The 23541-nt window shown below is 47.9% G+C and overlaps 1 protein-coding gene across 10 annotated transcripts in view; it reads right to left on the bottom strand.

The window, feature by feature from the left end:
- ADI1 (acireductone dioxygenase 1) overlaps positions 1 to 15060 on the bottom strand; it is a 30656-nt gene extending 15596 nt beyond the window's left edge. Inside the window, exons 1-9 of one of the 10 annotated variants that reach the window (XM_081529385.1) lie at positions 14740 to 15044; positions 14432 to 14543; positions 13782 to 13900; positions 10709 to 10955; positions 10536 to 10606; positions 7447 to 7522; positions 7174 to 7254; positions 5587 to 5690; positions 5366 to 5445 (exon numbers count right to left, since the gene is read on the bottom strand). In XM_081529385.1, coding sequence (XP_081385511.1) covers positions 5366 to 5445; positions 5587 to 5690; positions 7174 to 7254; positions 7447 to 7463 — 282 coding nt within the window. In that variant the 5' untranslated portion in view covers positions 7464 to 7522; positions 10536 to 10606; positions 10709 to 10955; ... (1 more) ...; positions 14432 to 14543; positions 14740 to 15044. Of the gene's footprint in view, positions 1 to 5365; positions 5446 to 5586; positions 5691 to 7173; positions 7305 to 7446; positions 7523 to 7850; positions 7986 to 8735; positions 8866 to 10320; positions 10429 to 10535; positions 10607 to 10708; positions 10956 to 13781; positions 13901 to 14431; positions 14544 to 14739 lie in introns of those variants that run through there. The other 9 variants (XM_081529427.1, XM_081529390.1, XM_081529440.1 and 6 more) reach the window with 9 other exon arrangements.
- Between the last annotated feature and the right edge of the window lie 8481 nt (positions 15061 to 23541).

The following is a 23541-nucleotide window of genomic DNA, read 5'->3' as shown; positions in this document are numbered from 1 at the left end:
TCTACCAGGCTACTGGAGGAAACTTAGATGACCCCTTACTGGCCCCACCCCTCTCCACACCCCCATACAGACTCTTATCGAACATTTACTACAGGCCCCTTCTCTTTATTTGCCTGATTACACCGAACCTTTTTTCCTTTTTGTACATTCTCGACAAGGACATGCCTTAGGGATTCTGTGCCAGAAACGGGGGGACATATGGGGCCTCTAGCTTACTCATCCAAACAACTTGATCCTGTCACACTCGATGGCCACCTTGTCTCCAGGCCTTAGCTGCAACCACCCCCTTAATACCTGAGGCCCAAACACTAACCCGAAATGCTTCTCTAAATGTATGCTCTCCTCATTCCCTCAAAGATTTACTCTCATTGGGCTTTCCTTTCTCTGCCCCCTGCTCGACTACAGATCCTCCACGCACACCTCCTGGACCCATCCCTTTCCTTTATGCCTTATAAACCTCGTAATCCTGCTAGCTTACTCCCTACACCAGATCCAGAAGCAGAACACCTATCTCATGACTGTATTCAGACCTTAGATAGGACACTTAATCCCTTTGAACATAAAACCGATCAGCCCCTTACTGACCCAAAGTCCCATCCTGGTTCATAGATGGCAGTGCCCAGAAACAAGCCCCATTTGGGGCTGGATACGCTATAGTCCAGGGACAGCCCGACAAAGCTAACTCTCCTTGCCTCATCAAGTCAGCCACACACCCAGCTCACACATCCTCACAGCAGGCTGAACTGATAGCTCTTACACAACCTTTGACCCTAGCCAAAGACCAAAAGGTAAACATTTACACTGACTCCAAGTATGTCTGTAACATATTACATTCTAACATTATAATCTGGAGGGAGAGGGGATTCCTGGCTCCGAAGGGCACACCTATTCTCAATGCTTCTTTTATTTCTGAACTCCTCCATGCGGCTCAGCTCCCAAAACAAGCTGCTGTAATACATTGTTGGGGACATCAGCGACATGGCCCTACCTCCTTTTATAACAACACAGCAGATCATGAAGCAAAGCGGCAGGCTGCCTCTGTCAGTCCTGTCTTCACTATCGCCCAGATTGACGAGCCTAATATCCACACATTACTTTCATATTTACATTCCCTTTTCCACCCCTCTGCAAAAGTACTTCAGACTTTCCTTCAGAACTTTATTGAATTAACTAAAGACGATGTGATTTATTAAAATAATCTGACCCAAATTTGTACCACTTGTCAGCAGACAAACCCTAATTCTAACATTCTCCCCCCTCCTTTCCCCACCCACCAAATTCGTGGACATCTTCCCGCACAAGACTGGCAGGTAGATTTCACCCACATGCCACCCGTAAAAAGGGTTAAATTCCTCCTAGTCTTCGTAGACACATTTTCTGGATGTATTGAAACCTTCCCGACTACTAACAAACGAGCCCCTCCTGTGGCTGGCCATATTCTCACTGAAATCCTCCCCAGGTTTGGAATGCCTTCCTCCGTCCAGTCTGACAAGAGGCCCAAGTTCACATCCCAAATCACCCAAAACATTGCACGAGCCCTTCACGTTCCTTGGACGTTTCACACTCCTTGTCAACCCCGTCATCCAGTAAGGTTGAGAGAGCCAACCTAGTTCTAAAAGAAACTCTGACCAAATTAACAATCGAACTTCATCAAGATTGGACTAAACTCCTCCCTTTAGCCCTCTTAAAGGTCCAGTTCAGTTCAGTTCAGTCCCTCAGTTGTGTCCGACTCTTTGCGACCCCATGAACCACAGCACGCCAGGCCACCCTGTCCATCACTAACTCCTGGAGTCCACCCAAACCCATGTCCATTGAGTCGGTGATGCCATCCAACCATCTCATCCTCTGTCGTCCCCTTCTCCTCCTGCCCTCAATCTTTCCCAGCATCAGGGTCTTTTCACATGAGTCAGCTCTTCACATCAGGTGGCCAAAGTACTGGAGTTTCAGCTTCAACATCAGTCCTTCCAATGAACACCCAGGACTGATCTCCTTTAGGATGGACTGGTTGGATCTCCTTGCAGTCCAAGGGACTCTCAAGAGTCTTCTCCAACACCACAGTTCAAAAGCATCAATTCTGCGGCGCTCAGCTTTCTTCACCATCCAACTCTCACATCCATACATGACCACTGGAAAAGCCATAGCCCTGACTAGTCGGACCTTTGTTGGCAAAGTAATATCTCTGCTTTTTAATATGCTGTCTAGGTTGGTCATAACTTTTCTTCCAAGGAGTAAGCATCTTTTAATTTCATGGCTGCAGTCACCATCTGCAATGATTTTGCCAGGCCTTAACAAAAAAACCTCTTAATATCAGTCTGTTCGAGGCCATGTACGGGAGGCCCATAGAACCTTTCAGTTCAGTTCAGTCACTCAGTCGTGTCCAACTCTTTGCGACCCCATGAACTGCAGCATGCCAGGCCTCTCTGTCCATCACCAACTCCCGGAGTCTACCCAAACCCATGTCCATCAAGTCGGAGATGCCATCCAACCATCTCATCCTCTGTCGTCCCCTTCTCTCCTCCTGCCCCCAATGCTACCCAGCATTAGGGTCTTTTCCAATGAGTCAACTCTTCACATCAGGTGGCCAAAGTATTGGAGTTTCAGCTTCAACATCAGTCCTTCCAATGAACACCCAGGATTGATCTCCTTTAGGATGGATTGATTGGATCTCCTTGCAGTCCAAGGGACTCTCAAGAGTCTTCTCCAACACCACAGTTCAAAAGCATCAATTCTGCGGCACTCAGCTTTCTTCACCGTCCAACTCTCACATCCATACATGACCACTGGAAAAACCATAGCCTTGACTAGACGAACTTTTGTTGGCAAAGTAATGTCTCTGCCTTTAAATATGTTATCTAGGTTGGCCATAACCTTCCTTCCAAGGAGTAAGCGTCTTTTAATTTCATGGCTGCAATCACCATCTGCAGTGATTTTTGAGCCCCAAAAAATAAAGTCTGACACTGTTTCCACTGTTTCCCCATCTATTTCCCATGAAGTGATGGGACCAGATGCCATGATCTTAGTTTTCTGAACGTTGAGCTTTAAGCCAACTTTTGCACTCTCCTCTTTCACTTTCATCAAGAGTCTCTTTAGTTCTTCTTCACTTTCTGCCATAAGGGTGGTGTCATCTGCATATCTGTGGTTATTGATATTTCTCCCGCCAATCTTGATTCTAGCTTGGGCTTCCTCCAGTCCAGCGTTTCTCATGATGTACTCTGCATATAAGTTAAATAAGTAGGGTGACAATATACAGCCTTGACGTACTCCTTTTCCTATTTGGAACCAGTCTGTTGTTCCATGTCCAGTTCTAACTGTTGCTTCCTGACCTGCATACAGGTTTCTCAAGAGACAGGTCAGATGGTCTGGTATTCCCATCTCTTTCAGAATTTTCCACAGTTTATTGTGATCCACACAGTCAAAGGCTTTGGCATACTCAATAAAGCAGAAATAGATGTTTTTCTGGAACTCTCTTGCTTTCTCGATGATTCATCGGATGTTGGCAATTTGATCTCTCGTTCCTCTGACTTTTCTAAAACCAGCTTGAACATCTGGAAGTTCACGGTTCACGTATTGCTGAAGCCTGGCTTGGAGAATTTTGAGCATTACTTTACTAGCATGTGAGATGAGTGCAATTGTGCGGTAGTTTGAGCATTCTTTGGCATTGCCTTTCTTTGGGATTGGAATGAAAACTGACCTTTTCCAGTCCTGTGGCCACTGCTGAGTTTTCCAGATTTGCTGGCATATTGAGGGCAGCACTTTCACAGCATCACCTTTGAGGATTTGAAATAGTTCAACTGGAATTCCATCACCTCCACTAGCTTTGTTCGTAGTGATGCTTTCTAAGGCCCACTTGACTTCACATTCCAGGATGTCTGGCTCTAGGTGAGTGATCACACCATCGTGATTATCTGGGTCGTGAAGATCTTTTTTGTACAGTTCTTCTGTGTATTCTTGCCACCTCTTCTTAATATCTTCTGCTTCTGTAAGGTCCATACCATTTCTGTCCTTTATCGAGCCTATCTTGGCATGAAATGTTCCTTTGGTATCTCTAATTTTCTTGAAGAGATCTCTAGTCTTTCCCAATCTGTTGTTTTCCTCTATTTCTTTGCATTGATCGCTGAGGAAGCCTTTTTTTATCTCTCCTTGCTATTCTTTGGAACTCTGCATTGAGATGGGAATATCTTTCCTTTTCTCCTTTGCTTTTCGCTTCTCTTCTCTTCCCAGCTATCTGTAAGGCCTCCTCAGACAGCCATTTTGCTTTTTTGCATTTCTTTTCCATAAGAGTCTATCTTATAGTCACTTCCCCAAATGTTGGTTAACATCTTCTTCCTATCTTCTTTCTCTCCTCTGACCCAAGAACTCTTTCAAAACCCTAACCTCAGCTATCTATTCCAGACCCTTAATTTAACCCATACCCTTCTCAATGCTTCTAACCCACAACTGGCTAAAGACTGCTGGGTATGTCTATCCATAACTCCTCTGGGAGATTCAGCCCACCCCACATCCATTCTAGACTGGACCACTGGTAACATATCCCCACACCACTCATACCATGGAGAGCCTTTATTTGTCTCATATCTTAAATATCTTCATACTAGTGATCAAATCTGGAATTCGGACAAACTCTTAGAATCTTTGTTCACTGACCTTCCGTCCTACAATGGAAAACCTCCAATAGGAGGCCCTATCGCCCAGAGAGTAACACTATTACAACCAGCTCCTTTTTGCATATCTAGAAACTCCCGAAACAGTTCATGTGACCAACCCGTGGGCATAATCCCTAAACCCATGTGTACCCATACCTCCACTTTACTCTTTGCCACTGGAAAGGCTATATATAATGCTTCTGGTCCTACAGGACACTCTCTTACCTTTACAGGACGGTTCCCTCAGCATACTCCTCCACTTCTCCCATCACTGGGGCCACCTTAGCAGGGTCCCTGACCATTCTTGAATGAACAATCAACCCCCCCCACCCCGACTCCTCTTCACCACTGGCCTGTTTTTCTCGTGTGGGGTGTCTACATACCTCTGTTTACCTACTAATTGGACCGGAACCTGCACCCTGGTATACTCCAGTCCAAACATTTTTATAGCCCCCAAGGATCAACCCGTCTATTCCTCTCACCCACAAGCGAATAAAACGAACCATTCATCTTATTTCCCTCTTAGTGGGACTAGGGATAGCGGCTGGAATTGGAACAGGAACTGCTGGCCTAACCACCTCCATCCAGAGCCACCAGGCACTATCTAAAGACCTATCAGACAGCCTCCAAGAAATAGCCCAAGGTCCAATAACTCTCCAAAATCAACACGACTCCTTGGCGGCCGTAGTGTTACAAAATAGAAGGGGATTAGATCTACTTACTGCAGAGAAGGGAGGTTTGTGCCTTTTTCTGGACGAATCCTGCTGCTTCTCTGCCAACCAGCTGGGTCTTGTCCAGGAAGCTGCAAAAAACCTTACAGATCGAGCCTCTCGAATCTGCCAGAGATGAAGCAACTCTTGGCAGTCATGGTTGACGGACTGGAACCGGACACCTTGGGTTTTGCCCCTTCTCGGACCATCATACTTATTATCCTCCTACTCACATTTGGACCTGGTTTGTGTAATCTTTTCCAGGGATTCCTCCTGGACCAAATCCCAGCCATTTCTCGAGATCAAGTCAAGACTGTTCTGCTCGAGACCCTGGCAGCTAGAATAGAAAATCAACACTACGGGCCTTAGACGTCCTTCCTCCCAGACCACAAACCCCCCACCCTCATTTACCAGCATGAAGAAGCCCTGACCATTGACAACGCCCATCTCTCTTTCTCTTGTTATATATTCCTTAGGGTCTGGAATGAAGGAAAGCTACACGGCTCAAAATAGCCTGGAGTTGCAACTCCCCTCCAGGTCCTCCCCACCATTCTATACCGAATAAAGAACTTTCTCCCCCAAAGAAAGGAATGGACATTAAGATTGATTACGTTCAGCTCCCAGCCGATCCCAGGCTCCGGCAGGTCTCAGGAATTCCTTGCCCCAGTTGTTCAAAGCTAACTAATCAAAAATAATCTGGAGGAAAAACAGACCCCCTCAAAACGATGCATCTCCGCATGTACCTGTTTTCTGTATATACCTGCTCTCTTCCTGACTTGGCGCAGCAGCCCACTGATCTGACTGCGGCCCCTTCTCGCCTCATTAAAAGTGATCGTTCCCGTAAAGTGCCAGTCTCCTTCTTTCTCTGAACCTCACCTTCTCTAACTCCCTTACCCTACAGTCCCCAAGGGCGCTTGGTACCCAGCCTCCCACCATCACCCCACGGGCTGGAGGCGGGTCGGGGGCTGTGCCCGGTGGGCCCCGAAGGAACCTCAGTCCCCGGGGGAGGGGCTGCATGCTGGGGCGCGTTCAGATCGTGGGGCGGGGAGATCGGGTCAAGGTCAAGGTCCTCAGACACCACAGAGGCCTGGCCAGGTGCGTGCCGCAGTCTCAAACCTCCAGACACAGTCTTGTAAAAACACTTTATATGGAGATTAAACAACTTACAACAAAGAAAGCAAATGCCAAAAAGAGAGTGAGTTTGTTGAGCTCAGGCAGCTGAGATGGGCCTGGCTGTGTCTTGGAGCCATCGAGTCACCCCACAGACCCCCGGCGTCACTGCTCTCCATCCGATACCCTCCCCCGATATTTACAGTGTCACCCGTGATCGACAGCCTGCAACACTATCTGTCATTGTTAATTGCTTCCTTTTCCCCATTTTGGTCCCATCTCCTTTCCCTGTGCACTATTATGTCCCTGAATAAAAACAAGCTTCCTTTTTCAATCCTTGAATTTCTAATCCATGTAGCTGATAAGGGGGGAAAATACAGCTTTTCAATCAGCCTCTTAGGGGAAGCACACTGACTGAAACCGCCCACCCTGGCCAGGCACCGTAGTAAGCATTTTCAAGAGTTGTTTTACGACAGGAGGTCCTGCTAAGGAAGACGGAAACTGCGAAAGGTCAAAAGGAAACATCACGTGTCCAACCACCTCTCAGAATCCTTCTCGCTGGCCTGCATCTTGATCGAACAAGGCGTGCACCACCAGAAAGGACTCTGAGTCAGAATGATTGGCTAAAGACAACCCGGAAACTAATCCCATCGCCATTACACCGGAGACTGCGAGCCCTGTGGCAGAGCGGTCCTCCTGGGTCCCCTTACCTGCTGCTCTCCGCTCGGGCGCCCTTTCCCCATAAAGTCTCTTGTTTTGTCAGCACATGTGTCTCCTCGGACAATTCATTCCTGAGTGTTAGACAAGAGTCCACTTTCAGGTCCTGCAAGGGGTCCCCTTCCTGCAACAAATAGGTTTATCTCTTCAAAGTACTCAATCAGGAGGTCAGGTTATGTCAGCTGTTCACCCCAGGGTCTGTAACAGGGAATTGAGTAACTGGAAAACCTATGGGATTTACATTGGACGGCTCTAAGAGCAGTCACCTCAGCTCCTTCTGCATGTCTTCTGGCCTAAAAAAATTGACTGCCTTCTCCCTTCTTTGCCCCACAGTAGTTCATCCTGTGAAAATGAAAGTGAAAGTCACTCAGTCGTGTCCGACTCTTTGTGACCCAGGCCAGAATACTGGAGTGAGGACCTATTCCCTTCTCCAGGGAATCTTCCCAACCCAGGGATCAAACCCAGTCCTCCTGCATTGCAGGCAGATTCTTTACCAGCTGAGCCACCAGGGAAGCCCAGTCCAACCTATGCTTGGCGTATATTTAAAAACATAGGCCAGACCATGTCACTTGCTGCCTTTCACCCTCCTTCCTAACTCTGTCCTGGCTCCACAGCCCCATGTGGCTGGCTCCTGACCACCCTTCCCTCCCGTTCTCTGTGCTCCACATACCTGGTCTCCACCTGCATCTCCTGCTCCTCCTGACCGCCAGGCCTTTGACATGCAGTTGACCCAACTTCCTTCCTTACTCTCCCTTTCTCCAAGCACTTTTTTTCCTGTGTCCTTCCATTTTCAGCATAAATATCCCTTTATAAAATTATGTATTTATTTTAAATTGTTTTGGCCATACTGTGAGGCTTGGGGGATTTTAGTTCTTGGCAGTGAGAACTCAGAATTCTAACCACTGGACCATCAGGGAATTCCAACCTCCCTTCCTTAGAGAGGTCTTCCGGGACACCCCTACACAGCTGGTGGGGGGGTGTGGTTTCCTGGTCAGACGTGCTCATGGTGCTTGTTTGACGTCTGCCTCCCCCGAGGGCCGTCAGTCCTGTGTTTATGATACTTGCATGAATGGATGCATTTGCATTGCTGAGAGGCAAAAGGAGAAGGGGGCAGCAGAGGATGAGGTGACTGGACGGCATCATCAACTCAATGGACATGAGTTCGAGCAAACTCCAGGAGACACTGGAGGATAGAGGAGCCTGCTGCAGTCCCTGGGGTGACAAAGTGTTGGACACCGCTTAGTGACCGAGCAACAACAGCAGCTTGTGGCTTGACTCTACTAATCAGAGAGTCTGTCTGCTTAGTCTTCCAAGGTCCAGTGTCTGGTTATCATAGACAATTTTTTAAGTTTGTTGAACGAAAATGGAAGAAGTGTGATGAGAAACACTCGAAGTAGTCCTCCAGGTGTCACTCTGGCCATCTGCTGGCCTGGCCTAATGCCTCTTCTGTCCCCTGGAAAGAGGACAGCCCCTGTGCCCGGTAATACAGCAACTATAGATGTGAGGTCTGGTCCCCTCCCCCCTTACTGCACACTACAGGGAAGGCGCTACTTACCACCCACACTTCAGACAGACAGGAGACGACTCAGCTCACCTGCTCAAGATCACCATGCCAGGAAGTGGCAGGGGGGCAGGAGGGGCAGGGATTGAGCTCAGGGAGCCCAGCCCAAAGCCAGTAGACAGAACTGCTGAAATACAGCATGGGAAGTAAGGGTGCTGGTCTCCTCCAGCCAAGGATCACCGCATCTGGGAATTGCAGAGGGCCTACAAACCCCCTATTCCGGCCCCCGGAGGCGGCAGCAGCAGCAGTCGTGTACCGCTGCTGGTGGGCCTGGGTCTTAAGCAGATGCATTTTCCCCCTTCGTACTCGGGAGAAGGGAGAGAGCTGTTTTATGTCACAAAAAGCACACTCTGGAAACACACGATGATTGGGAGTCCCTGAAGAAACCTCAGGGATCTGCCACTGCTGCCTGAACCAGTTCACGAGGCAGAACCAGGAAAGCACAGCCCTCCCTACTTTCACGTGAGCACTGCTGGCCCGTGGGATCCCTCCTCTGAAGGGGAGGCTTTCGAACTTGAGACACTCCGTCCAGGAGAAGAGCCAGCGGCAGCCCAAGAATACGCTTTGTGATCAGACTTTATCACCCTCTTGTCCAGTGAAAGGCAAGCACACCCCCCCGAGAGCTGTGACCTGGGTGCTCTCTGGAGTCCTCCTGGGGACTGTAGGTGGGGGATGGCTCTGGGGCAGCTGCTCTGAGGGGCAGAGGGAGAGGCCCGTCCACACGGACGCGGCTGGGGACACACGCGGGCAAGCACGCCACTCGGGGACACAGCCCTGCTGGTCCCAGAGCAGACCCCCCAAGTGGTGATTTTAGTTCTTTACTGTGAAAGGGGGACTCAAGAACTAACGTCCTCCCTGAAACAGACACCTGACTACCCAGGGGGCCTGCTGACCAGAGCACAGGGGCTCCGTCCTGGTTTCACCTGGAATTCCTCTCACCAGCGACCGCAGCAGCTGAGGACTAGGTCCTCGCTGAGCTGGGGGCTCCGAAGGCCTCTCTGTTCTTTGTTTACACTGATGTAGGCAAGCTGGAGAGAATGTGTTTGGATTTTGGAGGACAGATCTGCCTGCATAGACTTCACCCATTCCGACTTTGAGAGCACTCCCAACCCAGGTCCACTCGCAAAGCACGTGGATACGGCAGAGCCGCAGAGAACCCGGACCCGAGCTGTGAAACGCGCAGGAGATGGGCAGGCGCCTCTACCAGGGCCGGGGGCCTCCGCTGTGAAGGGCTGTGTGGGCCAGGAGGAAACACCCGGGATGGTCAACGGGCCCTTTAATAACAAGCACTTTAAGATGTAACACCACTCTAAGCTTGTGGAATATCCAGAAACAGGCATCAGGCTGGATTTGCTGCAGGACTGGGGCCCGTCCACCCAGATGTACCACATTAATATATTACAGGGGCTTCCCTGGAAGTCCAGTGGTAAGGACTCCATGCTTTCACTGGCCAGGGCCTGGGTTAAGTCCCTGGTCAGGGAACTAAAACTCCCCTAAGCCACGTGGCACAGCCAAAAACATTTAGAAATCAGATAATATTATAATTTGACTTCACTGTCAAGTACTTGATTCTCCTTGCCTGTGGGAAGAGGTGTGGAGGGTCTGGGATCGCAGCCCAGAGCAGGTTGGCAGGCAGGCCTGGCCCAGGGTCCCTACATCAGCTGTCAGAGCTCCCACGCACCGGGCCCTAAGGGGGTGGGGTAGACGTGAGGGGGGTCAGATGGCGCCAAGGGCTCACTGTGCTGCACGTCCACAGGGAGCCAGAATCGTGGCTGCTCTGGGCACCAAACATACCTGCCCTTGCTCCAGGAACCCAGTTCCCTGTCTTCCAGGCATTCACTGTACAAGCATCCCTGAAGGAGAATCTGGAAAAAGGGCCAATCAGGGCCTCAGCTGAGGGTGTGCAGAAACGCCAGAGCCCCACGGAGGACGGTCTCCTAGCGTCCGCTCCGGACGGCTCCTCTTACCCGCACTTGGTGGGCACAGCCAGGAAGGGCCCCAGCTGCTCACGGTCCCCCAGGCCAGACGCGGGGTTCGGCAGGGCTGGTCCCCAGCTCAGCGTCTCCATGGCTGCAGTAACCCAGGGTCGTGGAAAGAGGGGACCTCATTTTCAACTTTGCAGGTAATAGAACAATGGGGGCAACAGCTATTTGGGGTCGATGTAAGTTTGGTCATTGTGACGATGCAGAAACTTTCTTTTCCTGGAGTTTAAGCCTATTAAATACAAAGATTAAAAAGAAAAATCATGTTGGAGTGTTCAACTCCAAGAACAATAGTATAATAATTATCATTATTGTTTATTACTAGTAATGAATAGTATTTCTTGACTGCTTATTATGAGCTAAGCTCTTTCATTCATGATCTCTTTTAATGAGAATGAAAACTAAACCAGGCTGGGTCACTGAGGATATTTTCTGAGTTCCAGGAATCAGAGGCTGTCTAGAATGGGAGAATTAGGCTGTAAAGTTCACTACTAGTTGTTTTGAAGAATGGAGATCAAAGAGCAGGTTGAAGTCCCTTAGCCTAACTCCCGGGACAGGTACCTGCCAGCACTGGGACACGTGTGAACACTCAGTGGTGTCTGACTCTGCGACCCCGTGGACTGAAGCCCTCCAGGCTCCTCTGTCCATGGGATTTCCCAGGCAAGAAACTGGAGCAGGTTGCCATGTCCTTTTCCAGAGGATCTTCCCAACCCAGGAATCGAACCCGAGTTTCTTGCATCTCCTGCACTGGCAGGCAGATTCTTTACCACCGCGCCATCTGGAAAGCCCATACTGGTGCCCATTCCTGAAGGCCTGGAGCGGGCCAGTGGGGATGAGCTAATGAGACAGAGATCAGCGGTCTCCGTCTCCCAGACCCTCTCACCCAGGAGCTAAAATGGCTCTGCTTATGACCTTCTCTTGTGGCTGTTATCCCCTCCTTCACCCACGAACGCACAGAACCCCCGGGGGGCTTTGCTTATGTGGATTCTATCTAGTAACATTCATCTGAAAGGAGAAAAAAATAGGTTTTTATGTATTAATTCATCTAACCAGAGATCAAATTGCCAATATCTGCTGGATCATCGAAAAAGCAAGAGAGTTCCAGAAAAACATCTATTTCTGCTTTATTGACTATGCCAAAGCCTTTGACTGTGTGGATCACAGTAAAGTGTGGAAAATTCTGAAAGAGATGGGAATACCAGACCATCTGACCTGTCTCTTGAGAAACCTGTATGCAGGTCAGGAAGCAACAGTTAGAACTGGTCATGGAACAACAGACTGGTTCCAAATAGGAAAAGGAGTATGTCAAGGCTGTATATTGTCACCCTGCTTATTTAACTTATATGCAGAGTACATCATGAGAAACGCTGGGCTGGAAGAAACACAAGCTAGAATCAAGATTGCCCGGAGAAATATCAATAACCTCAGATATGCGGATGACACCACCCTTATGGCACAGAGTGAAGAAGAACTAAAGAGCCTCTTGATGAAGGTGACAGAGGAGAGTGAAAAAGTTGGCTTAAAGCTCAACGTTCAGAAAACTAAGATCATGGCATCTGGTCCCATCACTTCATGGGAAATAGATGGGGAAACAGTGGAAACAGTGTCAGACTTTATTTTTTTGGGCTCCAGAATCACTGCTGATGGTGATTGCAGCCATGAAATTAAAAGACGCTTATTCCTTGGAAGGAAGGTTATGGCCAACCTAGATAGCATATTTAAAAGCAGAGACATGACTTTGCCAACAAAAGTCCGTCTAGTCAAGGCTATGGTTTTTCCAGTGGTCATGTATGGATGTGAGAGTTGGACGGTGAAGAAAGCTGAGTGCCGCAGAATGGATGCTTTTGAACTGTGGTGTTGGAGAAGACTCTTGAGAGTCCCTTGGACTGCAAGGAGATCCAATCAACCCATCCTAAAAGAGATCAATCCTGGGTGTTCGTTGGAAGGTCTGATGTTGAAGCTGAAACTCCAATACTTTGGCCACCTCATGCGAAGGGTTGACTCATTGGAAAAGACCCTAATGCTGGGTAGGATTGGGGGCGGGAGGAGAAGGGGACGACAGAGGATGAGATGGTTGGATGGCATCACCGATTCGATGGACATAGGTTTGGGTAGACTCCGGGAGTTGGTGATGGACAGAGAGGCCTGGCGTGCTGCAATTCATGGGGTCGCAAAGAGTCGGACACGACTGAGCGACTGAACTGAACTGAAACATAACAGTGATCACATTATGTCTTAACAAATAACATTTTAGTGAAGAAGTCATATTTTACAACTAAATTAAAAGAGTAGCCTTTTTTTTACATTTCTACAATTCTTGTCTGGCTTAGAAGGAACAGGGACTCTCATATCTGCTTCTGCAAGCAGTCTCTTGATATACATTATTTTGGTTGAATTATATGAAGAATATCCAGCCTCACACAGGTATGTAGTTGGAAAAGGGAGGAGTATTTTAATAGCTTTCTGGATAGCTGTAGATATTCATACTATACCAAATTTGTAGATGTTGATACCACACCAAAATTTGATAGCTGGTGGTTTCCTAAAAGTTAATTGCAATGTGGAATCTGACAACCAGAGCAATGATTTCAAATTGTGCCATGTGTCTTGAACTGTGAATAGTTATTTGTACATGATTGTGTAACAGCATGCACTAGTCCTTTTGAGAATACTGTTCCACAAAGTTTTGTATCTCTTCCAAATATTGACACAGGCTGGTCTACAATACCACTAGGCTTACCAGAAAAATCCAGGAGTAGGAAAGTTGTAAAGGCTATGGGGCAGAAACAAGTTTCACAATGTTTGAATTTTCTTTTGAAAGCTTGAATTGGCCACAAATATTGTCAGTTGTTTACTTGCTGATTTTTTTGGCCATACCTCAAGACATGTGAGCTCTTAGTTCCTGATGAGGGACTGAACCCTCACCCCCTGCCGTGGAAGCTTGGAGTCTTAACCCCTGAACCCCCGGGGAGCCCCGTCAGCTGTTTTCTAGAGAGACAGGCTCACCCTATTTTGGGGAATGTCTGCCAAACACCCTGGTTGGAATAACCACGGTTACCTGGTGGTGAGATGGATTTGTAACTCAGTCATACAAGAGCTTCTGCCTCAAAACGACCAGGGCACTTTGTTGAACAGTATGTGAGAGGCTTTCTGTTACTTCCTGCTTTGTCCCAGAGGCTATTAAAAACATTGGTCCTCAGGGGTCAAGATAAATAAAATTAAAAATGTGATCGCTTCTTTGGGCCCTTCTTAAAGAGAAACTGGGCTGTTTCGCTTTGTCTTGTGAAGAACACGAGCACTGCTGGTAGTTTCGAGCTGCAGCCCAACCCGCACTGAGGCAAAAACAGCATGACCCCGTCCCCCAGGGCACCAACAGGGTGACACCCCCCAGGGCACCAACAGGGTGACTGACCCCCCCAGGGCACCAACACGGTGACCTACCCCCCAGGGCACCAACAGGGTGACTGACCCCCCAGGGCACCAACAGGGTGACCTACCCCCCAGGGCACCAACAGGGTGACACCCCCAGGGCACCAACAGGGTGACTGACCCCCAGGGCACCAACAGGTGGCCCCCCAGGGCACCAACAGCCTGACCCCCAGGGCACCAACAGGGTGACACCCCCCAGGGCACCAACAGGGTGACCCCCGGGGCAGTGCTCAGCCCGCGGGGCGGCAGGGGCGGCAGATGCTGGCCTGGCCTCCTCACCAAACTGTTCTCCCGGGGGCCCGTGCCCTTGAAGAATGCAGCTCTCGGGAACAGACACAGACGCTCCGCGTAAAGTAGACAAGCACTCGGCGTGGGGACTGATCCTCACCGTCTGGTAATGACTGACAATGGGGTATAATGTGCAAAAATACTGAGCCACTACGCTGTACACCTGAGATGAACACGGCATCCTAAACCAACTTTCCTTCGATCTTAAACAAAAAAACCCAGCTCTTAGCTCTCCTGGTTAGGGCGCAGGTGGCAGACGCAGCCGGGGTGGAAGTGGGGGGGGTTCCGGTCTCACGTGCCTGAGGCGCCAGGAGTTCCCTTCGCCCCAAGCGGCCCTGGACTCTCGTCCCTCACAGCTCAACTCGCCCGGGGGCGTCGACTCGCTTCTCGCCCGCCGGCGAGCTTCCGGGCCTGACCGGAAACAGCAGCAGGAGCCCTGAAACGAGGCTGGCGTGTGATTCCGCGGAAAGCGCTTCCGGCGTGCTGTGCGGACATCCCGCCTCACAGAAGTTTCCAGGTGGCCGGCGCGTCCACGCGCCCACAGCGTGTCTCCGCGGGAGCCCCGGGCCGGTCGCGGCCGTCGGGGAGGCCGCCGCCCGGCAGCGTCGTCACAGCCCGTCAGGGTGGTCAGGGGGGACGGCAGCCCGGGAGGGGAGGAGAGGCTGACGGCACACAGGGACAGCCAAGCTCTCCTCCTGTGGAGAGCTTCGAATAAAAGAATGCGACAGACGGCACAGCGGCTCTCGGCTCCGCCCTCCCGCGACTTCGAGGGCGCCGCGCCCTCCTGGCCCGCGCTGGGCCAGCCCCAGCCAGGCACACCCGGTCCCCCGCGGGCCTGTGTCTAGACTCCTCTCCTGTCAGGGCCGAACTTCAGGGTACGCCTTTTTAATGGAAGGAGCTGCAGGGTCTTCTGGAATACACAGAAAACGCTCAGGGAGCGCGGATGCCACAAATAACGGAGGGGAGAAGCCGCAGAGGAGCACCTGTGCAAAAAGCACAGCTTCAGGAGCATTTTAACGAAAAGAGCTAGAAACGGGAGTTTGCTGTGAAACACAAGGGTCCAAACGTCAATAAAGGTGGAGCTAACAGTAGGAGCCACAGAAGGAAACCAGTGGGGCCCACTGGTTTCACACCCCGCAAGTAAAAAGACGTGGCAAGTTCACTAATACAGCCCATCACAGGACGAGAACATGAATAGAATGGAGCTGGGTGACTGAGAATTGAAGCTTCGTGAAACACTTCTCTGTGGTGTATATCTGAACATTTCTGATGCTAATTTTTACAAAAAGTAACGGGATTTTGAGTTGAGAAGCAAGCCGTCTGTGGATGAGCCTGGATTTCTTCACAAAGAAGTCATATTTGGAACCAGTCACCTAGAGGCCCCAGTCAGCAAAATTTTATTCAAACTAATTAAAAGGAAAATGCTTCTCATGGTCTTAATACATCTCTGAAATGGGGTCAAAGACAGTCACACGGTTGCAGGCGCCCTGTCCTGGGGGGTGCAGGCGTCTTTACAGCGTGTCGGTGAATTAGCCCAACCTCTGTGCGCTGGCATGAAGATAAAACTGGATGCGTATTCCAGTGCATCACTTCTGCCATCTTCCTCCCCCCCCCACCATCTTCAGCTTTACCAGCTGACTGTTCCCAAAACACCCGCTCCAAAAAAGCCTTTCCCTGAATGTGCTCCAAGTCACACAAGGTGAGTAAAGGGATTCGAGAAGGGGGTTCCAAGGAACCCCTTGGAGGAAACTTGAAGGAAACTCTGCTGATGTCATCTCCCTTCTGAGAAGTAGTGAAGTTTGTCAGGGAGAAATTGTCTCCTGGAGACAAAACTTATTCGTGCTCTGGAGAAAGAAAGTGAAAGTCGCTCAGTCGTGTCCAACTCTTTGCAACCCCATGGACTATACAGTTCATGGAATTCTCCAGGCCAGAATACTGGAGTGGGTAGCCTATCCCTTCTTCAAAGGATCTTCCCAACCCAGGGATCGAACTGGGGTCACCTGCATTGAAGGCAAATTCTTTACCAGCTGAGCTATCAGGGAGAGGCATTGGCTAATTTCAAATGCACACTCTTTGTAAACACTTTCCAAAGTTCAGACATAACAGAAGTAAAGCCAATGTGGTGCCAAGAGTGGTGATCAATAAGTTTCCTGTGCACTCAATCAGACAGAGAGTCTGCAAACTGGAGGACTCCACCCTAAACATGGAAGGAGGCTGGCATGTGTGGATGTAGCCGGGAGGTCGTGACGCTGACTCTTCACAGTGATTGCTTACAACACCACAATTTTCTTAAAAAACAGGGAATTGGTCAGTAGTTACATCATAACCAGTTTCGGGGAAACCATTTCAGTTTTGCCCATGATTGCAGAGGCCTAAGCAAGAAATGGCACTTTCCAGGTGGCTTAGTGGTAAAGAATATGCGTGCCAATGCAGAAGACACAGGAGAAGCGAGTTCAGTCCCTGGGTGGGGAAGATCCTCAGGAGGAGGAAGTGGCTACCCACTCCAGTATTCTCACCTGGAGAGTCCCATGGACAGAGGAGCCTGGCGGGCTACAGTGTGTGATGTTGCAAAGAGTTGAGCGACTGAGCGCAGGCATGAGAGCAAGACAGGACCCAAGTCAGGACTTCCTTGGTGGTCCGGTGGTTAAGACCTTGCCTTCCAATGCAGGGGATGCGGGTTTGATCCCTGCTTGGGGGAGTTAAGATCCCACATACCTTGCTGCTGAAAAACAAAAACAAAAACAAAACAGAAGCAGTATTTTAACAAATTCAATAGACTTTAAAAAAGAAAAGAAATGATCCAGGTCAATCTGGGTCTCTTGCTTTGTTTGTAGGACCAGAGTGCTTTTGTCTGCTCAGGGGAGTTTCAAGCCTGATCTCTGTGTTTTGTTTGTCTTTATTTTGGCTGCATGGGCACAGCATGCAGGACCCTAAGTTTTCCAACCCGGGCTCCTTGCAGTGGAAGCACAGAGTTCTGAGAGTTCTTCAGTAGGTTGATAAGAAGTCCAGGTTCCCTGAGAAGGAGAAAGGGACAAATGTTTCTTTCTGCGTTGCTTTGTCTTAATCACATGAGACATTTTTTCTTAAACTCTGAGTGGTTATGACAGCAGTGTTTAAGACTAACTCTCTTTAAGCCCAGCACTAATGATTACACAAAAAAACAACCCTTCTTGCTCAAGGGTATGCTTTTCCCTTAAGCTCAGCTCAGTTCAGTTCAGTCGGTAGGTCGTGTCCTACTCTTTGCAACCCCATGGACTACAGCATGCCAGGCCTCCCTGTCCATCACCAAATCCTAGAACTTTCTCAAACTCTTGTCCATCGAGTCAGTGATGCCATCCAACCATCTCATCCTCTGTTCTTCCCTTCTCCTCCTGCCTTCAATCTTTCCCAGCATCAGGGTCTTTTCCAGTGAGTCAGTTCTTCGCATCAGGTGGCCAAAGTATTGGAGTTTCAGCTTCAACATCAGTCCTTCCGATGAATATTCAGGACTGATTTCCTTTAGGATTAACCGGTTGGATCTCCTTGCAGTCCAAGGGACTCTCAAGAGTGCTCCAACACCGCAGTTCAAAAGCATCAATTCTTCTGCGCTCAGCTTTCTTTATGGTCCAACTCTCACATCCATACATGACTACTGGAAAAACCATAACCTTGACTAGATTGACCTTTGGCGGCAAAGTACTGTCTCTGCTTTTTAATATGCTGGATAGGTTGGTCATAGCTTTTCTTCCAAGGAGCAAGCGTCTTTTCATTTTATGGCTGCAGTCACCATCTGCAGTGATTTTGGAGCCCAAAAAGTAAAGTCTGTCACTGTTTCCACTGTTGCCCCATCTACTTCCCATGAAGTGATCAGACCGGATGCCATAATCTTAGTTTTCTGAATGTTGAGCTCTAAGCCAACTTTTTCACTCTCCTCTTTCGCTTGCATCAAGAGGCTCTTTAGTTCTTCTTCGCTTTCTGCCATAATGGTGGTGTCATCTGCATATCTGAGGTTATTGATATTTCTCCCAGCAGTCTTGATTCCAGCTTGTGCCTCATCCAGCTCAGTATTTCACATAATGTACTCTGAATATAAGTTAAATAAGCAGGGTGACAATACACAGCCTTGACGTTCTCCTTTCCTGATTTGGAACCAGTCTGTCATTCCATGTCTGGTTCTGTTGCTTCTTTATCTGCATACAGATGTCTCAGGAGGCAGGTCAGGTGGTCTGGTATTCCCACCTCTTTAAGAATTTTCCACAGTTTATTGTGATCCACACAGTCAAAGGCTTTAGTGTAGTCAATAAAGCAGAAATAGATGTTTTTCTGGAACTCTCTTGCTTTTTCGATGATACAGTGGATGTTGGCAATTTGATTTCTGGTTCCTCTGCCTTTTCTAAATCCAGCTTGAACATCTGGAAGTTCTCAGTTCACATACAGTTGAAGCCTGGATTGGAGAATTTTGAGCATTACTTTGCTAGTGTGTGAGATGAGTGCAACTGTGCAGTAGTTTGAGCATTCTTTGGCATTGCCTTTCTTTGGGATTGGAATGAAAACTGACCTTTTCCAGTCCAGTGGTCACTGCTGAGTTTTCCAAATTAGCTGGCATATTGAGTCCAGCACTTTCACAGCAGCATCTTTCAGGATTTGAAATAGCTCAAGTGGAATTCCATCACCTCCATTAGCTTTGTTCATAGTGATGCTTCCTAAGGCCCACTTGACTTTGCATTCCAGGATGTCTGACTCTAGGTGAGTGATCACACCATCGTGATTTTCTGGATCATGAAGATCTTTTTTGTACAGTTCTTCTGTGTATTCTTGCCACCTCTTAATATCTTCTGCTTCTGTTAGATCCATACCATTTCTGTCCTTTATTGAGCCCATCTTTGCATGAAATGTTCCCTTGGTATCTCTAATTTTCTTGAAGAGATCTCGAATCTTTCCCTATTGTTTTCCTCTATTTCTTTGCATTGATCACTGAGGAAGGCTTTCTTATCTCTCCTTGCTGTTCTTTGGAACTCTGCATTCAAATGGGTATACCTTTCCTTTTCTCCTTTGCCTTTCACTTCTGTTCTTTTCTCAGCTATTTGTAAGGCCTCCTCTGACAACCATTTTGCCTTTTTTGCATTTCTTTTCCTTGGGGATGATCTTTATCCCTGCCTCCTGTACAATGTCAGGAATCTCTGCCATAGTTCTTCAGGCACTCTGTCTATCAGATCTAATCCCTTGAATCTATTTGTCACTTCCACTGTATAATCGTAAGGGATTTGATTCAGGTCATACCTGAATGCTCTAGTGGTTTTTCCCTACTTTCTTCAATTTCAGTCTGAATTTGGCAATAAGCAGTTCATGATCTGAGCCACAGCCAGCTCCCGGTCTTGTTTGTGCTGACTGTGTAGAGCTTCTGCATCTTTGGCTGCAAAGAAAATAATAAATCAGAGAAGCTGATTAGTACAGAGAAGCTCTGTAGTAAGGATTATATAACAAAAAGGACACGTTTCTTCTTTTTAACAAGATCCTTCTGACTGACATTTTATGTGGGAGTGGATAATTGTTAATTGTTACTTTTCATGTTGTTAATTTAAGATGTATGCTCTGGGAGTGGGTCTAGTAAAAGTATGTAAGGTCTTGATAAGACTAGAGGGGTGAGGGGGCACTCTCTGTACCCCTTCTGATATCTCTGTCAGAAGCTTTCTCTGTCGTTTTTTATACTTTAATAAAACTCTGCTACACAAAAGCTCTTGAGTGATCCAGCCTGGTCCCTGGTCCCGAAGCTAAATCTCCTTTGGAGATCATGACTCTGCCCTTGTTCACCATAAGCTGTCAGTTCTAACCAGTGGACCACAGGAGAGGTCCTGGTATATTTTTCATTTTAACGCCACCCACGCTGGGGAGCAGGAAGTAGAAACTCGAGTCTGAGCGAGTGAAGTATTAGGACCAAATCTTCTTAGGAATAAAAAACACAAGACTAGAAATAATAAATCTTGAGATCTGAACTACAGGGAAGTTTTTTCAGAAAGCAAATCTCACTCGGATGAAAAGTAAACTTCTGCAAAAGTGGCAGATTCCCACGGGTCAGGTATGCAGTGACTCAGCACCTCTGGGCCTTAAATACCTGACCACCTCCCCCAACCGTCCCAGGTCACCCACGAGGGAATGGGGGTGGGGGGCAGTCTCCTCTCAGGACTGGCCCAGCACCCTTCCTTCCCCTCCATCCTCAGTCCGCCTGCTCCGTCCAGCCTGGCATCTCCTTCAGGCTGAGAACTGACCCTGGCTTTCTCAGTTCAGTCACTCAGTCGTGTCCGACTCTTTGCGACCCCATGAACCACAGCAAACCAGGCCTCCCTGTATATCACCAACTCCCAGAGTCTACCCAAACCCATGTTCATTGAGTCAGTGATGCTGTCCAACCATCTCATCCTCTGTCGTCCCCTTCTCCTCCTGCCCCTAATCCTTCCCAGCATTAGAGTCTTTTCCAATGAGTCAACTCTTCGCATGAGGTGGTCAAAGTATTGGAGTTTGAGCTTCAACATCAGTCTTTTCAATGAACACCCAGGATTGATCTCTTTTAGGATGGACTGGTTGGATCTTCTTGCACTCCAAGGAACTCTCAAGAGTCTTCTCCAACACCACAGTTCAAAAGCATCAATTCTTTGGCGCTCAGCTTTCTTCACCATCCAACTCTCACATCCATACATGACCACTGGAAAAACCATAGCCTTGACTAGACGGACCTTTGTTGGCAGAGTAATGTCTCTGCTTTTAAATATGCTATCTAGGTTGGTCAAAACCTTCCTTCCAAGGAGTAAGTGTCTTTTAATTTCATGGCTGCAATCACCATCAGCAGTGATTTTGGAGCCCAAAAATATAAAGTCTGACACTGTTTGCACTGTTTCCCCATCTATTTCCCATGAAGTGATGGGACCAGATGCCATGATCTTAGTTTTCTGAATGTTGAGCTTTAAGCCAACTTTTTCACTCTGCTCTTTCACTTTCATCAAGAGGTTCTTTAATTCTTCTTCACTTTCTGCCATAAGGGTGGTGTCATCAGCATATCTGAGGTTATTGATATTTCTCCCGGCAATCTTGATTCCAGCTTGTGTTTCTTCCAGCCCAGCTTTTCTCATGATGTACTCTGCATATGACCTAGATCAAATCCCTTATGAGTATACAGTGGAAGTGACAAATAGATTTAAGGGACTAGACCTGATAGACAGAGTGCCTGATGAACTATGGACAGAGGTTCGTGACATTGTACAGGAGACAGGGATCAAGAAAATCCCCATGGAAAAGAAATGCAAAAAAGCAAAATGGCTGTCTGAGGAGGCCGTACAGATAGCTGGGAAGAGAAGAGAGGTGAAAAGCAAAGGAGAACAGGAAAGATATACCCATCTGAATACAGAGTTCCAAAGAATAGCAAGGAGAGATAAGAAAGCCTTCCTCAGCAATCAGTGCAAAGAAATAGAGGAAAACAACAGATTGGGAAAGACTAGAGATCTCTTCAAGAAAATTAGAGAGACCAAAGGAACATTTCATGCAAAGATAGGCTCGATAAAGGACAGAAATGGTATGGACCTAACAGAAGCAGAAGATATTAAGAAGAGGTAGCAAGAATACACAGAAGAACTGTACAAAAAAGATCTTCACAACCCAGATAATCACGATGCTGTGATCACTCACCTAGAGCCAGACATCCTGGAATATGAAGTCAAGTGGGTATTAGAAAGCATCACTACGAAAAAAGCTAGTGGAGGTGATGGAATTCCAGTTGAGCTATTTCAAATCCTCAAAGGTGATGCTGTGAAAGTGCTGCCCTCAACATGCCAGCAAATTTGGAAAACTCAGCAGTGGCCACGGGACTGGAAAAGGTCAGTTTTCATTCCAATCCCAAAGAAAGGCAATGGCAAAGAATGCTCAAACTACCACACAATTGCACTCATCTCACACGCTAGTAAAGTACTGCTCAAAATTCTCCAAGCCAGGCTTCAGCATACGTGAACTGTGAACTTCCATATGTTCAAGCTGGTTTTAGAAAGGGCAGAGGAACCGGAGATCAAATTGCCAACATCCACTGGATCATCGAAAAAGCAAGAGAGTTCCAGAAAAACATCTATTTCTGCTTTATTGACTATGCCAAAGCCTTTGACTGTGTGGATCACAGTAAAGTGTGGAAAATTCTGAAAGAGATGGGAATACCAGACCATCTGACCTGTCTCTTGAGAAACCTGTATGCAGGTCAGGAAGCAACAGTTAGAACTGGACATGGAACAACAGACTGGTTCCAAATAGGAAAAGGAGTACGTCAAGGCTGTATATTGTCACCCTGCTTATTTAACTTATATGCAGAGTACATCATGAGAAACGCTGGGCTGGAAGAAACACAAGCTGGAATCAAGATTTCCTGGAGAAATATCAATAACCTCAGATATGCAGATGACACCACCCTTATGGCAGAAAGTGAAGAAGAACTAAAGAGCCTCTTGATGAAGGTGAAGGAGGAGAGTGAAAAAGTTGGCTTAAAGCTCAACATTCAGAAAACTAAGATCATGGCATCTGGTCCCATCACTTCATGGGAAATACATGGGGAAACAGTGGAAACAGTGTCAGACTTTATTTTTTTGGGCTCCAGAATCACTGCTGATGGTGATTGCAGCCATGAAATTAAAAGACGCTTATTCCTTGGAAGGAAGGTTATGGCCAACCTAGATAGCATATTTAAAAGCAGAGACATTATTTTGCCAACACAAGTCCGTCTAGTCAAGGCTATGGTTTTTCCAGTGGTCATGTATGGATGTGAGAGTTGGACAGTGAAGAAGGCTGAGCACCGCAGAATTAATGCTTTTGAACTGTGGTGTTGGAGAAGACTCTTGAGAGTCCCTTGGACTGCAAGGAGATCCAATCAATCCATCCTAAAAGAGATCAATCCTGGGTGTTCATTGGAAGGTCTGATGTTGAAGCTGAAACTCCAATACTTTGGCCACCTCATGCGAAGAGTTGACTCATTGGAAAAGACCCTAATGCTGGGTAGGATTGGGGGCGGGAGGAGAAGGGGATGACAGAGGATGAGATGGTTGGATGGCATCACCGACTCGATGAACATGGGTTTGGGTAGACTCCGGGAGTTG

This window comes from Giraffa tippelskirchi, chromosome 1, assembly GCF_054371585.1.
Source record: "Giraffa tippelskirchi isolate mGirTip1 chromosome 1, T2T-mGirTip1v1.2.pri, whole genome shotgun sequence".
In the NCBI taxonomy this organism is placed as follows: domain Eukaryota; kingdom Metazoa; phylum Chordata; class Mammalia; order Artiodactyla; family Giraffidae; genus Giraffa; species Giraffa tippelskirchi.
Note: the sequence above shows the minus strand (reverse complement) of the source record. Positions and strands in the feature narration are given on the sequence as shown.